We start from the raw sequence: 17,288 nt of genomic DNA on the forward strand, positions 1-17,288 counted from the left end.
GCAGCTCTGGGGAGCTGGCCCTGCTGGATAGTAGCAGGCAGCAGTCATGACAGAGTCTCTTCACATTCAGACTGCAGGCTTCTGGACCCCACTTTTCTCTCCCTGAGCCTCCAGATGTTGGGGACATTTTCATGGCTTTCTGATAAGCAAGTCCAGCTGCAGCCACCTGCTAAGCCCAGGCACACAGCTACCCTGTCTGGGCCGCACTGGCCCTTTGAAGGAAGCTACAATCACCCTCAGACCTCCCTAGCGCAACCTGAAAGTGCACTAAGAACATTACTTACTAAACATGCAGCACTGGAGCCAGGAAATCATGAGCTGGGATCTTTCTTTTCCTTGTTCTCTCCTACCCCAGCCCCAGCTGTTTATAAATGTTTCTCAGGAGAGGCCCCCAGCTGCAAGCAGCACAGACCTAAAGATGATGTGTTGAGAACATTTACAGTAGGTCAGATCTCCAGGTGCCCTCTGGAACACTCTGGAAGCAGCTGGAGACATAGCTCTATTACAGAGTTGGCTTAACAGGACACCACACCAACTTTTTCTTCTAGTATGTGTGAAAATATATAATACTGGAGAAATTAAGACTATTCCTTAGCAAAAACTTACGATGATAACTTGGAGTCAGAAAGGAAGGTGTACCTCAGTTTCCTGATGCTGCCAGTTTGCACTTAGAAGTATTGTTATGCAAGAAGGAGCCATCAAGTCCATGGGAGTTTTTTGTTTTGGTTTTTTGTTGTTTTTTTTTTTGTCATCCACACCTCTGTTAAAAAACAGTAGAGATGGCTTGACAACCACTGTCTTAAGTACCTTCATGATGCTTCTGCATCCTTCCACAGGCACGTAGGTGGGTAAGTGAATGTTCATACTGTGAGATGTGTGCACCTTCTTCCTGGATGTTCCATACCTAATCCTGTCTCTACTGGGAACAGTCCATCACACTCTGACAGAATGCTGGCCTGCAGCCATCTGTTGCCAGAGCCCCAGGAGATCATGCCTCCCAAGTTCAACCTGATATAAGTCTCTTTACTTCCCCAACCCTAGAACATGGTAGTGGTTCTTTTAAATTACATGCATGCATGTGTGTCTGTGTATGAGTATGTGCACAAGTGCAGTTTCCCTCAGAGGCCAGAAGAGAGCATCAGATCTCCAGGAACTGGAATTAAAGGCTGTTGTGGCCCACCAATACAGTTGCTAGGAACCCAACTGAGATCGTCTGCAAGAGTAGTATGCACTGATAAACTACTGAGCCATCTCCCCAGCCCCTAGTGTTGTGTGGTTATTGTGATTTTTAATTATGGCTGGGGGGTGTATGCAGCTCAGTTCATAGAATGGTTGCCTAGCATGTATGAGGCCATGGGTTTGGTCCTCAGCACTACATAAATCCAGTGTGATGGGGAGTGCCTATAACCCTAGCTCTGGGATGTGGAAGCAAGATGATTAGATATTTAAGGTCATTATTGAGTACAGAGTGAAGTAGAGGATGGTGTATGCTATGGGAGATCTTACCTAAGAAAAAAGAAAGTGAAGCTGGAGAGTGAGCTCAGCAGTTAAGAGTGTATGCAGCTCTTCCAGAGGGTCCAAGTTTACTTTTCAGCACCCACTTCGGACAGATCACGACTACATATGAAGTCCAGCTAGAGGTATTGGACACCTCTAGCTTCTGTGGGCACTTGCACTCACATGTGCACATACCCACACATAAACCCACATAATTAAAAAATAAAAAATCTTATTCAAGTCCAGAAAGGTGGCTCAGTAGGTAAAATGTCTGCTATGCAAGTTTGGTAATGTGAGTTCAGTTCCAGAACCCACCTACATTAAAGGTAGAAGGAAAGAACCAACTCTATGACGTTGTCTTCTGACCCCACATATGCACCATGGCACAAGTGCACCACCACCACCACACACACAAACACATGCACACCCACACCCCACCACACACACACAAACACATGCACACCACACCCCACCACACACACACAAACACGTGCACACCCACACTCCACCACACACACACAAACACATGCACACCCACACTCCACCACACACACACAAACACGTGCACACCCACACCCCACCAACACACACAAACATATGCACACCCACACATAGACACACTTTTTAAAAAAAATTAAGTAAAATCTTCAAGAGAAACGAAAGAGCCAGAGAGCTAGGCATGGTTGTGCATGCCTTTAACCCCAGCACTGGGGAGGCACAAGCAGGTAGATCAATCTCTATGAGTTTGAGGCCAGCCTGGTCTATATCACAAGTTCCAGAGCAGTTGAAGCTATATAGTGAGGCCCTGTCTCAAAGTGAAATTACAGAAACACAAGAGGGGAAAAAGTCCTCAGGCCTTCACTGAGATGCAGGGCACCTGAGAGCCACCTTCTACAGGAAGTGGCTGTCTGGGGAAGCACAGATGGCTCTGTATCCCCAGAAGAGAAGACATGATGTTGTATGTTCCCCAAAGAAACATCTCTGGTGGGGAAAAGCAGTGATTAGAAGTGGTAGAAACATCTGAACTTGCCACCCAAGGAGGAAGACGTAGCTTTCCCAGGATCCCATGTTCTTAGGTAGTACTATCTTGACATCTGCCCCAACACCACAAATACCCTGTACTTTCTGCTAAGGCCACACTTTGGAAATTCTTGGAGAGAAGGCACAGAGGGTCACAGCAGGTAGGAGGCAGTTTGTTCCATATCTGAGGTGTTGTACCACTGATCCCACTGTGGGGTCAGTTTCCGCAGTAGTCAGATTCTGCTCTTTGAGGACTCCTTATTTTAACAGTGAACATGTTTCTTTGGCTCTTACTTTGCTTTGAAACTAAATTCTAGCAGTTTGAAGGTTTTAATGATTTATCAACAACTCACATTTCAGAGGCAGCCTTCCTGTTAGTATCCATGCTTATGTTTATTTACTGTAGGTTGACAGAGTTGTCTGTCACTAAAAGGCCAGTGCTCAGTTAACATGACTCAGAAGATAAACTTGGCATTTGAGCTCTACACAGGAAAACTGTCAAGGTGTCTGAGTTCTGCTAAATGAGAGGCCCTTGGTGTTTTTCCCCACACACCCTGTACATGTCCCTTATGCCAAAGATTCATACAGGGAGTGATGGGCAACAGAGCAGAGGGGATGGAAGGGGAGCCTTGGGGCACATGGAGCCCACACAGGCACCCCCTAAGCCCACCTAAGTAGTGGTTAGCATTCCTACAGTTAGAGAGCTAGACAGAATTTAACCCTTTGCTCTTGGCTTGCTTGTAGATGACCACTCCAGGATCCTGCTGAAGTCTCAGAACAGCCACAGCAATTCAGACTACATCAATGCCAGCCCCATCGTAAGTACATGGTCATTGGGGAGGGAGGACACAGGGCTGTCTCTCTGCACCCCTTGTGATGTCACATTCCCTTAGTAGCACACCTTTAGGCATAGGATGGATGCATTGTGCCTCAGAAGAAGAGAGGGGAAACTGGTATGTGCGTGGGGGGAGAAAGGCTAGAAAGTTGGGTGTCAGAGGAGGCTGGGATGGCTTCCACTGTGGAGCTGGGATGTTGTAGTTGGGAGAGAAGCCATGCAGAGTCACAAACCATGGTCAGAGACATCCTAATCAAAGCAGAGGGTTTCATCGTGTGGATCTGGGACAGATGTCGCATTTACCACATCGGGTGTTTCACTCAGTTGGACTCAGCAAAGCATCAGGAACCTCACTTTTGTTCTGAAGTTCCTTCCCATTTACCACACAGGGCCTGCAGTGTACAGTGTTTTCTGTTGAGGTCCCCACAGCACCAAGGACTAAAAGTGCACAGGTCATCTCCAGGTTACAACCCTGGATCATCATGTCCTAGACTCTTTCCAATCCTCTAGTAGGATGCCATCTATGAGAACATGTCCAGCGTGTTTGCAGGAAAGGGCTTTAGACAGACTGTTATGAGATGTTACCATCCTTGTTGGGTAAAATCATGGTTAAGACTCCAGCATGTGTAGCTGATCCCATTTCCTGACCTCACATCCACCCAGTGAGTGTGAACCTCTGTGAGACATGAACAGAATGAAGAACTGCCTGAGCCCAGACCGTTACATGTGCATACATGCAGACCACAGACTTAGCTGCATGTGCATCGCTAAGGGATGGCTTCTTTCCGTCAGCAAGAGTGGACTTGGAAGCCTGGGCTCAACTGTCTCAGTGGCTCTCATTTGGAGTTGCTCAATTTGTCTTTCTGTAGGACTAATTCAAGCTCTAGCATGAGCCTTGCTAGCTGACTCACTTCCGAGCAAGTGCCCAGGCTCAGGCTCTTCATGATGAAGACTGACAGGTGACAGCCACTCAAAACCAGATGAAGCAGTTCACTTCTTATCCTGACCCCTCTTTCCTGAGAAGAACTGGATGAGAAAGTCAGAAGGGAAGCAGCAGTCACTTCCAAGTGTGAACGCCAACAGCACATGCCACCATGCTAGGGTTCAGGCTGAAGCCCTGCCTCAGTGTGGGTTCACATGGCTCGCAGCTGCACCATCCACAGGTCCACAAGAGTCACAGGATATCTATTCTTTGGTGGTGACAGGAGAGTCCCATGAGCTATGTTCAGAGTGACTTCCCAGGCCTTGCTGTCCACAGCTTCAGGTCAGAAGGGTCAATTGGAAAGGCAATATTCTGGTAACTTTCATTTTCTCTTTACTTCATATTTTAATTCCTTTTTTTTCTTTAAATTTAGATTGTAAGAATAAGCCAGAAGAAACACATTGTGCTGTCTCTCTGAGATAACCAGAACCCTGATAATGACCTTCATAGCAGCCACTGAATGAGCAGCTAGTTCACAATAACAGCCCAGACAGTCCTACAACCACAACGATTACATCTGTACCTAGTCCTCCTTAAATTTCAGGGAAGTCACCCAGTAGTAAATACCGGAACAGTCTGCTTTTAAGTCGCGGTCATGAGAGTAAATGGGGATTCTGCCATCTCACATAGTGCTTGTGAGAGAGAAACCATGGCTCATTCTCAGTACTGAGCTCAGCTTACTCTGGAGGCCTTGAGACCCAGTAAGGCCACCCACTCGGCCATGGTGCAAATAGGAGCTCAGCATGTGACCTGGAGCCAGCCTGAGATTCCTCACACCACCAAGAAACAAGCTCAGTTGTCCATCCCACTGTGTCAGTGGCAGGAGGGAAAGGGATGTTTCAGTTTGAATGCATTTAACTGAATTAAGTCAGGACGGGGTGGATCCTAAGGAAAGGATGGCAGATGTCCTAAGAAATTGGACAAGTGCGGGGGAAAATTTGTGGGCAAACATCTGTGCCTATGAGTTTGGTATACACCAGTGTTAAATCTCTACTCAGTCTGAAAGTGCCTTAAGCAGTGTCTCTTGGTTCCAAAACTCTCGTACCAAGGACCTCCCCATGTGAAGACTTGGCAACAGGACAAGTCTAGTCCTGTTGGCGTTTAAGAAAGCATGCTGGCCGTGCATGTTGGTACTGCCTTTAATCTCAGCAGTGGGGAGGCAGAGGCAGGCAGATCCCAGAGTCTGAGGCTTCCCTGGTCTACACAGAGAGTTCCAAGACAGCCAGGGCTGCACAGAGAAACCCAGCCTTGAAAAATCAAAAAGAAGGGGGAGGAGGAGAAGGAGGAGAAGAAAGAGGAGGAGGAGGAGGAGGAGGAGGAGGGGAGGAGGAGGAGGAGCAGAGGAGGAGGAGGAGGAGGAGGGGAGGAGGAGGAGCAGAGGAGGAGGAGGAGGAGGAGGAGGGAGGAGGAGGAGGAGCAGAGGAGGAGGAGGAGCAGAGGAGGAGGAGCAGAGGAGGAGGAGGAGGAGCAGAGGAGGAGGAGCAGAGGAGGAGGAGGAGCAGAGGAGGAGGAGCAGAGGGAGGAGGAGAAGAAAGAGGGGGGGAGGAGCAGAGGAGGAGGAGGAGCAGAGGAGGAGGAGGAGCAGAGGAGGAGGAGCAGAGGAGGAGGAGAAGGAGCAGAGGAGGAGGAGCAGAGGAGGAGGAGAGGAGGAGGAGGAGAGGAGGAGGAGGAGAGGAGGAGGAGGAGCAGTCTGTGAAAATTGGCTCATGTGAGGGGTGTAGGAGACACAGGAACAGGAAATACAGTCACTCTGAATAACTGCAGCACCCAGGACCCTGTGCTTCTCCCTAAGCTGGCCATTTTGGGGGGTACCCTGGGGAGGACAGACCCGTTTGAAGAAGACACTTCCTCACTAGAATCTGCAGTGGGGATGTGCGCCCTCCTCCCTCCTCCCTCCTCCCAAACTCTTAAGGGCTTCTGACTTGGAATGCTGGATGCTCTGTTTTTAAAGTCAATTTTGTTTGGGACATTTCTGAGGGCTTTAGTGTGAAGAAGCCAGTCGCTCACATATTTAACAGTTGCCCTCCATGTTTAACAGAAAGATGCTAGCTTGTTCTTCAAGTCATGCATGTATAAATACATGGACTTTCACCCCATGTTGTGATAACACCCTGAAAATCAGCCCAGCAAAGGCTAGATTCAACCCAAGTGAATGGCTTTCCTTTTTATTATACCATACAAGCAGAACTCTTAGACTCAGTGTACTTGGGTTCTAGTGCCTTCTGACTTGGTTTCCTTAAAGACACTTGAATGAATCTCCTTGGATTATCTGTTATACTCATCTCCCTGAGCAGGCTGGGTCCCCAAGGAGGATCCCATTAGGGAGACAGTGTTGATGAGACCATTGCTCTACCAGTCTTAGTTTACCACTGGAAGGTGAATGGTATGCTCACAGCAGCAGAGGGGAGGCTTCACAAAGGAACTGTGGGTGTGTCCCCCACAGCTGCCAGCCCTTAGAGCATGGTATCCACCTCAGTTCCCTGCAAGTATTTCCTGATGCACTCAGAATGTCTGCTTGGACACATGTGTGCACTCGTTCCCATGGAGTTCCAGTTGATAACATATACCTAGAAGTCATAGTGTCCAGCATACCCACACCCCCTACTCTATCATACACAATAGAGCTGTGTATAACTGGCAGCTTGTGTATGGAAGTGGTAAGAAGAAATGGGAAGCAATGTGGAAAAAAAGAGGGAAACTTCAGCCATAAAGGCAGAGGATGCTGGAGTGGCAGGTCTGTTGGATTCCCCTACTAAGAGAAGTCTCATTCATAGAAACCCATCACCCTTCTCCAAACACAGTTATCCTGCCTTGAAAACTCAGATGTGGTAAAAACTTCTGTCTGTCTAGTTAAATATTTGCCTCACTTTTACTCAAAGACTGAACCAAGCCAGGGCAGGCTTCCTGCTGCCTCACACTGGTGGGTACCAAGTGTTCTGTACAGTTATCTCCTGGAAAGGCAACATTGCCTGTGCATCATCTCCCTGCCCTGTGTCTGCAGCTGCTCACCACCCCTTCTCCTGGACGCTTCCGGTACCACCTGTGTCTTTCTTTACTTCTGCCTGGTGTCTGAACAAGTTTGGTGGGGTTAGAGAACTTTTGTTTAATGCCAACTCAGACCTATTGCAAAAGTGGACACATTTGCCTTCCCACAACACTGGAAACACTGCCCATATTTTTCCTTTTAATCTTGTAGTTCTCATTCCAAAAACAGTTTAATTGGTAGTTTGAACATGTCACAATTTTAAGCAAAAGGAATCACATCCGAGTAGGGAGTAGGGTACCCACTTCCCCTGCCTGGCTGTTCACAAGAGAGACAGGGTCTCTGTAAATAGCTGTCACCCCAGCAAATGCATATTTTGAAAAATCAAAACTCCTCATTTTTGCTAAGCATTTTTTCTGCTGAAACATCTTAATTGGGGCTTTCAGTGCGAGAAACATAATTTTACCTGTATTGTGTATGCTGGGAATCTCAAAATGAGGTCCAGTTTTAATTATGAATCATGAATTAAATGCACAGAAAGCTTTTGCCCTGCCCCCACCCCAGCCAACATTGCATCGCTGTTGTGTTGGAATAACTTGCACCAGCTGCTTTGTGCTCTCACCCTCTTTTATGGCTCACATAATTACAAGGTGCATCCAGCACCTTTCTGTGCTGACAGCCGTCATCCCTGTGAGTGCTCACAAGCAGTGCATGGGCTCACAGGGGCTCAAGACTCTTCCTCGAGCATCCACACTGAGCATATAGTTAAAACATTTTTCCTTTATGGTTGTGCTGAGAAATGAATTGTCAACATTTATTTTTAAGTGCAGCCCCCCTCCTGTGTGTGTGTGTGTGTGTGTGTGTGTGTGTGTGTGTGTGTGTACTGATTATTCAAATTCAGGGCCTTATACATGCTAGGAAAGTGTTCTACCACTGAGTTATGGCCTCATTCCACATTCTACATTTTTAATCAAACACAAAAGTCCACATGTCCACTTGGCAAGGACAGGGTAGGTCTGACTGAGTGGCTGTCTTGACCAGCTTCCACACCCATGCAGTGTCCCAGTCTTCTCCCTAGGGCTGGTCTCTGGGTCCCCTTTAAAAGGGAAAGAACTGCTTGTGACTTGGGGAGAGCAATACCCAGGGTCCTTGTTATTTCCAGTGTCCAAGGACAGCCCTGCAGGAAGGCCGTGAATCTGGCTTCTTTCCCGTGCACCTCACAATGTTTTCTCTTGTGTCCATTTTCTTTTTTCCCTGCATAGTCAGTCTCCAAGTCAACCACTGTGGCTAAGGGCTGTTATGCCAGACTTCCACTATGGGAGCAAGCGAGGCACATGCTGACCAACCAAGTAGCCTCCGTCACATTCTTTGTTCTCGGTCTCTCATAGTCAGAGAAGAGATGAGATGGAAATGGACTTCTAGAAGGCTGGCCCATGTCTGTGAAGTGCCTGTGAATGCACACACCAAGAAACACAGAGATGCTGACACAGACACAGACATGAAGATATACACACATCTACAGAGACACACATATAGACACACACACACAGAGACACACACATACAGACAAGTTAGACACAAATGTGTAGACAGACACATACACATAGTCATATAGACACATAGTTATACACACACAAAAGCTTGCACAGTCACTCACGTATTTATAGACACACACAGATGAACACACACATGCAGACATGTGGCAGACACACATGCACTGAAACAAGGCCAGTGATTCCCCAGGCCAGGTGGCTGGCTGCATGTGCCCCTCCCAAGATGAGCAAGACACCCAACATGATGAGCTCCTCAGTCAGCCATCTCTTCATGTGGTCACTCTTTCAAGACTCACAAACTTGTCCACTGCATCTGAGCATGGGCCCGTTGCTCAGGTCTAACCACTCTTACTGAAGCCCATTGCTGGCAGGCTTCCACACGTGCTGGAGTAGGTGGAAACTGTCTCCCCACCCCAAGCAGAGTCTCCATGTGTGCTGAACAGCACTACCTGTACAGCCAGGTGCTGGCTCTGTCCTGCTTGGCTCCTTGTCTTCCTTTGTGTGCACTGCTCTGGAACGTGACAGCCAGGCTGAAGGACTCAGTCAATTAGAGGGCCCCTGGATTTTGTACACTTGTTTTCATCTGAGGGTGGTAGGTCTTGCCATTCAGGACTTGTTTGTTAACAGCCCTGTGTTCCAAAGTCTTCCTGCCTGTGTTACTGATCCTTGAACACACTCTTGTTCTTGCAGATGGACCATGACCCACGAAACCCTGCATACATTGCCACCCAGGGCCCACTTCCCGCCACTGTGGCCGACTTCTGGCAGGTGAATCTTTTTCATTAATTTCCTTTTCTAAAGATAAACTTTTAATGAGTTGTCCATAAATTAACACATTTGGATTCAGTGAAACCAATTCAGCCCTGTTTGTAATGCTTTTCAGATATTACAGAAGTTATAGGCGTTCTTTATTTTCTCATCTGAGATGTTTAAATGTTTTAAAGATTTTTTTACTCCTTAGCCATTTATAATTTAACTGTATAAAAGATAAGGAAGTGAAATTAATACATATTTACAGTATATTTCCTTCAGATGTGCCTTTTATCTGTCGTTTTATTTCTACAAAGGTGAAAAATGTGTCCAAAATATAGTTTATCTTAGGGATTTTTAATTTTATACTTAAACAGCCATCCTGGTCTCTCCATCCAGCACAATCTTGCATCGCCCAGAAAAGGCTGAGACTTGGGAACTAGTTCTAACATGTGCAGATGCAGACAGAGTTAGGTGAGCCAAGAAAGTGCCCCTCCCTGACCAAGATTAATAGGACTGGGTTTGGGCAGGTCATGGGGGTCACAGATTGTGTTTGGGGACGTGGCGTGGTGGATTATCTGCTGGAATATAGGGCCAGGCTTCTTTAGCGGCAGGCTGTACCCTCAGATGTCAGCCCACAGGGATCCCGGAACATAGGCTGGGTGTGCTTCAGGAGACCCAGGGGGCTGCCACCCACTGCTGTGTAAGCAATGGAGCTGCAACAGTATGCAAGCCACTCTGGATCACTTGATACTGTCTTATAGTTTATTGATTCACAAAAAATAGACGAATGTGCCAAAGGTCAGTAAATCAACTGGCATTCCAGACTTTTTCCATCCCCTTCCCCAACTAAACGTGAAAAGGAAATTCGAAGGAAGAGATTAGAATTCCTGCAGCTGAGGCTCAAATTTCATCACAGTTTTGTGGGTGCAAGACTCACCAGGAGGGGTAAGGCTGAGTATGGACCATGTCCATGTGACTACCTGCTCCTCTGTCTGCCTTCCTCATGCCATTGGGAAAGCAAATGAAACTGGACCGCTCTGCTGCCCAGCAGATGCTCTTAAGGGTGTCATGGAACTAGTGACCTTTGCTATAAGGTTGGTATTGAGCATATAGTGGTCCCTTAGCTCAGAGAATACTCAGATGCCCTACATGTGAAGCTCACAAGAGTTGTCCAGACCAAAAGAAAACCATCCAATCACAAGGAACTTGGGCATATCACCTTGGGAAGACTTTTCATGTGGAAGCCTTCCTTATGTCTTCTTGAAGTAACTTGTCTGTCCAACTGCTCAGAGCTATACCCAGGAAGAAATACAAATAACATTCTGAATTGGATGGCAGGACAAAAAATGCCCATAGGATCCTAACACCACTGTGTTCCCACCATGAGTGTGTGGAATGGCATCTGGCTCCTCCACCTTTACGAGTACTTATGTTTCACCCACCAAGTGCAGTGCTTCATGCATGTGAGGGTCCTCGGACCAACAGAGTCACGGGCCCACTGAGGGGTGGGTACAGCTGCTCACACCCACTTCCCACTCACTGGGAAGTGAGGCTTTACACATCAGTCTGTGAAACCAGGAGGTAAATCACTTAGCCAAGTTCATGGCTAGTGAGCCGGAGAGCTTAACTTGTCTCCTGCTTATTGCAGACTGTGGTAATTGCTGGAGATGGCTCCTTTCATCACTATGCACTGTCCACGGGACATTTTAGAGAAAACATCTCTAATTGGAATCATCAAAGGAAAAATTTTAAAGTGAGATGAAGCACAGGGTCAGTTGAGACACACTTCAGTCAGAATTTAGCATACAGTTCTGGGAGACAGGGCATCTTCCGTGTGGTAACAGCTCTTCCACAACCAGAGGTGTCTGTGGCCCATAGGTTCTGCACCTCAGGATGTCTGCACACTCGAGCTTGGTGAAGCCTCAGAGCGGTTATACAGCAAAGCAAACAAAAGGGTCTTACCACAGCCCTTCCACCAGAATGCCTGGTTCTCACATGTACCTACTTCAAGGATACAGCCAGGGTTACAGCTAGGAGAGTCTCATGCCTGCACAGTAAGCAGACAAATTCTCACATGTACCCATGTCAAGGATGCCTCTTTAGGGGATTATAGCTAGGAGCTAGGAGCTGTACAAAAAGCAGACATAAAAAGGAGACACTAGTTTGCCAGAACCTGCAGGTCCAGCTGGTCAGCCTCCATGCTGTGTGTCTGAGGTGCCCACATCCATGCAGCACAGCTCCTTCTCACTGAGTATCTGCCTCCAGTCCCAGATGAGTTCATAAAATTACAAATGGACAGTTAATTTTGCTGTTGGCCAAGCAGCATGCACACAGGAAGCGCACCATCTCTCGGGACAGAAAGTTCCCTGACTCAAAGAAATGTGAGCACATTTTTTAGGGGTAAAACTCCATGTGCAGCACAGGCTCCCGGCATCAGATCACAGGCTGAAAGTGACATCTCTCCTCCTCTGCAGTGTTGCGAGCCTAGCCTAGGAACAAGTTTTTGACCAAAGAACTAGAGACATTGTTACAGAATATTGCAACATAAAGTTTGTCTTCAAGAAAGCAGGGCTCTCGGGGTGGTGCTGACCCAAAGGCCTGCAGCTGTTGTGACTACACACTGTGAGCCAGTGGCAAAGACAGCAGGAGTCTCCGTCAGCCCAGATGGTCAGAAGTCTCAGGCGTAGGCCCACAAGGACTGGGGCCTCATGGCTTCACTGCGGGAGATTCTGCGTGGACCTCTCCAGTGTAGGCATCATAACCATTTGTAGCATCTGTCTGAAGCTCCATGACTTCATGGCCTTCCCCATCCCTGTTCAGATTCCTGTCCTAATCCAAACCCCAGGCAACGGCCTCACAGTCCATCCTGACCACTGTGACTTCATCTTAACTCCTGACCCTCTTGCCTCTGCCTCCCAAATGCTGGAATTACAGGCATGTGTCACCATACCCGTTCTGTTTGCAAGGGTACCATCTACCCTCTGAGACTTTCTGAACAGCCTACTGGCTCCAACCTCACACACTCCTGCCTACTTCTGTTCCAGGCTGTGCACACACTTGTTAAACTATGCTGTTCGGGGCAATGATGCAAAGACTAAAGTCTGTATGTCTGCAGGACAGGCACAAGTTTTGTCAAATATTTTCATTCTGCAGCTGGTCAGGTCCATAAATGAAGAACCCACAGCAGAGGGAGGGGACTGCTGCCTGAGAATTAAGAAGCCTCATGTTAACCCTTTCCCACTAGCTTCCTTGGCAGGATACAGAGTAAGGTTCAGCAATGGATTTTTCTCAAAGCGTAAACCATGCTTGCGTGAGATTAGACAGACTTTAGATTTGTAAGAACAGCCCTCTGTGGCATCAGTGTTTGGGAGACCAAGGCCTGAGAATGACAATCACAGCTAGCCTGGGCTACAAAGTGAGACCCTTTCTCAAAAACAAAATGAGAAAATAATATTCGTTTATTTATTTTTGGTTTTCCAAGACAGGGTTTCTTTTTGTAACTCACTTTGTAGACCAGGCGGGCCTCAAACTTAGAGATCCACCTACCTCTGCCTGCTGAGTGCTGGGACTAAAGGCATGTACCACTACTCCCCAGCAAGAAAATAAAAATATTTTAAAGGAAAAATATCCAGCACTTGAAGTGGGGCCATTTTGTCATGAGCAGGGAATAATCAGGCATTTCCCTCTCCTCCACGTTGTTCACACCATGTCTGGAATTCTGTGTCAGAGCATACCAGGGAAGTCATAGGAGCAGCCAGCATGGCACAGAGTTCTAAAGCCACAGAAGGAAAGGGGAACCGCCCAGGAGAAGGGTAGGAAAGGGGTCCTCAGCAGCCAGTGCCATACATGGGCTCTGTTCACTTGTCACCATCACCGCTGATGCCCCGGAAAGCTTGGCCTGGAGGACTATGGCAGGCGACCTGCCTGCCTGTCTAATGTGGGGCTCTGCTCCTTCGCTTGGAAGGGCCTTCACACACCAGTGGATTTTAAAAGAGGGAGTGTTCATTTGGATTTATGAAGTTTTACTGTTTGATTGAGGCCTTCTGAGATAATTGCTAAGACAGCGTAATTCCTTGTACCTCTGCCTGTGATACTCACAGGTCCCCCACTGGTAAGTGCCAACAGCTCTTTGGGGAGGGTAAACATCTGAAAAGGAGGAAAAGACAGGTTCAGCTGTCCTGTGTGCTTGGATCTCTGTGCCTGGGACATAAAGGTCCCAGGATCTTTCTCTAGAAAAGATACTTCAGTGTGAAAAGTGCCTTCTGCTTACCACACTGGGCCATGTGGAGTGGAAGGCAGGTTCACATGTTAGGGGGACAGAGACAGAGGAAAGTAACAGTCAATGTTCTTTCTCATGTGTGAGACCCTGGACAGGCACCTGGTCTCGTTTGACCACTAACTACCCTATGGAGATGTAGCACAAGCCTCATGAAACATTGCCTGGGACACCAAGGGTGGTGGTCATGGTCACATTTAGGAAGAGAGCCATGGGTGCCACATGCATGGGGACAGGAGAATCAATGTTTAATGGGGACAGTGGTTCAGCTGGGGAGGATGGGAATGTTATGGAGATGGGTGGTAGGGATGACTGCCTAACAGAATGAATGTGTGTCCTGCCTCTGAGCTGAGCACTGAGAAACAGTAAATTGTACATCATGCATATATTAATATAGTTTGAATATGGACCATGTTTCATGAGTCTGATTCTATCAAGTAGAAGCAGAGGCTCTGAGGCCATGCAGGACCTGCGAGGGCCACAAGCTGGCTAGGACAGAACACATTCTAAATCCAAATCCAGGTGACTCCTGAGTGTTTTTGTTGTTGTTTTATTTTTGTTTTTTGAGACAGGATTTCTCTGTATAGCTTTGCGCCTTTCCTGGAACTCACTCTGTAGCCCAGGCTGGCCTCAAACTCACAAAGATCCACCTTCCTCTGCCTCCTGAGTGCTGGGATTAAAGGTGTGCACTACCACTGCCCAGCCCTAAGTGTGTTTTTATCATGTTTCTTGTAAGCATGGAGATCCCAGGGATGGGATGGCTGTTCTTGGAAAGGCAGAGACCCTGTTGTGCTGACTTCTGGCATCAGAGGCAAGTGTTTAAGAGACAGTGATTAGTCCCGTGGCATAGGCATGGAGAGGCACATTCTTCATATGTTTAAGAAGAGTTGAAGGATGTAGAGGATGTGGGTCTCTTTGGCGCAATCCTCCCAGGCAGAGGGTCCCCAATACCTGCTGGAAGCCCACAAAGATACAGGACAGTGTACATGGACAGAAATATACATAAATGCTCACTGGAGAAATGAGGAAGGCTGATCCATGCAAGCATCCAGCCAGTTCTCATCACTGGCCACTGGCTTATGGTGTACCTTGTCATTGTCCTCAGCCTACCCTGAGTGCCTGCCTCTGGAGGCTTCAGTTACAGGATAAACCTAAGCAAAGAACCACGGAAGATGAATAGGGCCAGAGGGTGTCCTCCCATGTGCTCAGGCTCTCATCAGGGTGAGCTGGAAACCTAGGGATTGCAGTGGTGTGACAGAGTGCTGGCCGCCACAGTGTAGTGTTTGCTGCCTGGCCATCAGCTGAAGTACTACCTTCACAAAGTGCCAGGCTTCCCCAGCCAGTCTACACATTGTCCCCAATGCCACTAAGAGTCAAACCTTTAGTTTTCCAGACACAATCCCAGCATGCCTCACTGATGGTCCCTTGCCAACTAATTAATGAAAAACATTTCAAACTCTGATGTTGAGGCCGATGGTGTCTCAGTGGCCGATTGCTGTTCAGACTCATCCCAATGGAGCTACGCCTCCAGGACAGACCTGTGTGCGTGAGCTTTGTCCTCATCCAGCCCGGTCTGGAGCTGAGTTTTGGATACAGTTACTTACAAGGCATGATTCCAGGAAAGCTCATGTCCCCCAGGGCCCTTCAGCTCCAGACACTCATGGCCAAGCAGCATGGTTACCCATCCCTGTCTACTCTTGGCTGTTGGTGAGGAGAGGGACCTTCTGATTCTGCCAGTGTGGTGTTGAGATCAGGGAAGGTGAGCACAGGAACTACACAGGGCAGAGTGGCTCACCAAAGAGTACGTTTTCTGAGGAACACAGACAGAAATGAGGACAGTTCAGTGGGAAATGTATCTTTCCAGGACGTCAAGTTTCGGGTGTTTCATCTCCTGGATTTTGGATGCACACATTCACAACCTTTTAAAAATGAAAAAAAAAATCTAAACAACAAAACTCTCTACAGACTTCCTAATCTAAATCTGGGCTTTGTCTAGATGTGTCCATGATCACAGTTAGTAGCCTGTAGTAAGAAATGACACATTCATTCCCTGTACCATACAAACATTTAAATTAGGCTGGGTTTGTTTTTAACATGTATTTATGGATCACAGCTTGTCTTCTTTTTTTCTGATGTGATTTTACATATGGATATATATATATATCCATGCCCTGGCAAGATCAGTTTAAGGGAGAAAAGATTTATTTGGCTAACTTCCAGACTGTAGTCATCAGAGCAGGAAGTCACAGTGAGGAAAACTTAAGAGAACTGGTCACATTACACCTACAGTCAAGAGTGAGGAGCAGCGAGCTCACACACACATGCTAGTGCTCAGCTCCCACACATGAAGTGGCACTCCACATTCAGTGTGGGTCTTCCCACTTCGAGTAACTCAATTAAGAAAATTCTTCACAGCTGTGCTCACAGGCCGATCTGATCTGGACAGTACCTCGTTGAGAGCCTTCCCTTCCCAGCTGATTTTACAGTGTGTCAAGGCCACAATCAAAACTAACCACCACAAGGCTGCAAATGCCCTGGCTGGTTCATGTGTAGTACCCGTTCCTTTTCACTCTCCTTTGCCTCCTATTCCCTCCTTCTCTTCCTCTTCTTCCCTGACCTGACCTCTTTTTTCCCTTTCTCTCCCTCTCCTCCTTGCATTTCAAACCTGGCCAGGCCCCATTTTCAGAAAAAAGGGGGGAAGATAAAGGGGAGGGAGGCACCCATCAGAGGCCCTTCTCTCTAAGGAGACCCCAACATAGTCACTTGGAACTGGGCTGCAGGCTGGAGACACAGGATTCCAAGTGGCCCCCAGGGAAGCTTCACGCATGTGTAAATAGCTGGCAATAAATCCACTTAAAATGGTTGCACACATCTGAATCGAAGGAACTTGAGTTTATGAGAACTGCTGTGGTACAGGACCCCCCTCACCCCCAGTGATATGTGGTCACCCCAAGCCACAGAAGATCTGCTTGACAAGCCAGCAGGCTGTCACATCTGTCCAAGAGAACTCTTAGGTGGTTTCCAGTAAAGTACAAGATTCCTTGTTTTCGTGCTTTCGCTTTTCCTTGGACAGAACATTACCGGGAGAAGCAAGCACAGGCAGAGGACTCACTCCCCTTGAGTGCACCCGTGGTGGTGGTGCAGGTCTGCTCCTTAGCCATAGGAAAATCCCTTCTGTTTGCAACTTTGGATCAATGTTTCTACTGTTTCTCCAGTTCAGACCACCTGCATGTACCAGCTCTAAGTGGGTAGATACCACACTAATATATATGTGTTGACTAAGAAGATGTCAGAGGGATGGCAAGATGGCTCACTGGATGAGGATGCTTGCTGCCAAGCCTGGCAACCTGGGTTCAGTCTCATGACTTTCACAATTTGTTCTCTGACAT

The 17,288-nt window shown here is 47.6% G+C and overlaps 1 protein-coding gene across 1 annotated transcript in view; it reads left to right on the forward strand.

The window, feature by feature from the left end:
- Ptprn2 (protein tyrosine phosphatase receptor type N2) overlaps positions 1–17,288 on the forward strand; it is a 723,577-nt gene that overhangs the window by 677,337 nt on the left and 28,952 nt on the right. The window contains exons 16-17 of the mRNA XM_036205661.1: positions 3,262–3,335; positions 9,561–9,638. Of these exons, the coding sequence (XP_036061554.1) occupies positions 3,262–3,335; positions 9,561–9,638 (152 nt within the window). The remainder of the gene's footprint in view (positions 1–3,261; positions 3,336–9,560; positions 9,639–17,288) is intronic.

This window comes from Onychomys torridus, chromosome 14 (genome assembly GCF_903995425.1).
Source record: "Onychomys torridus chromosome 14, mOncTor1.1, whole genome shotgun sequence".
Lineage (NCBI taxonomy): Eukaryota > Metazoa > Chordata > Mammalia > Rodentia > Cricetidae > Onychomys > Onychomys torridus.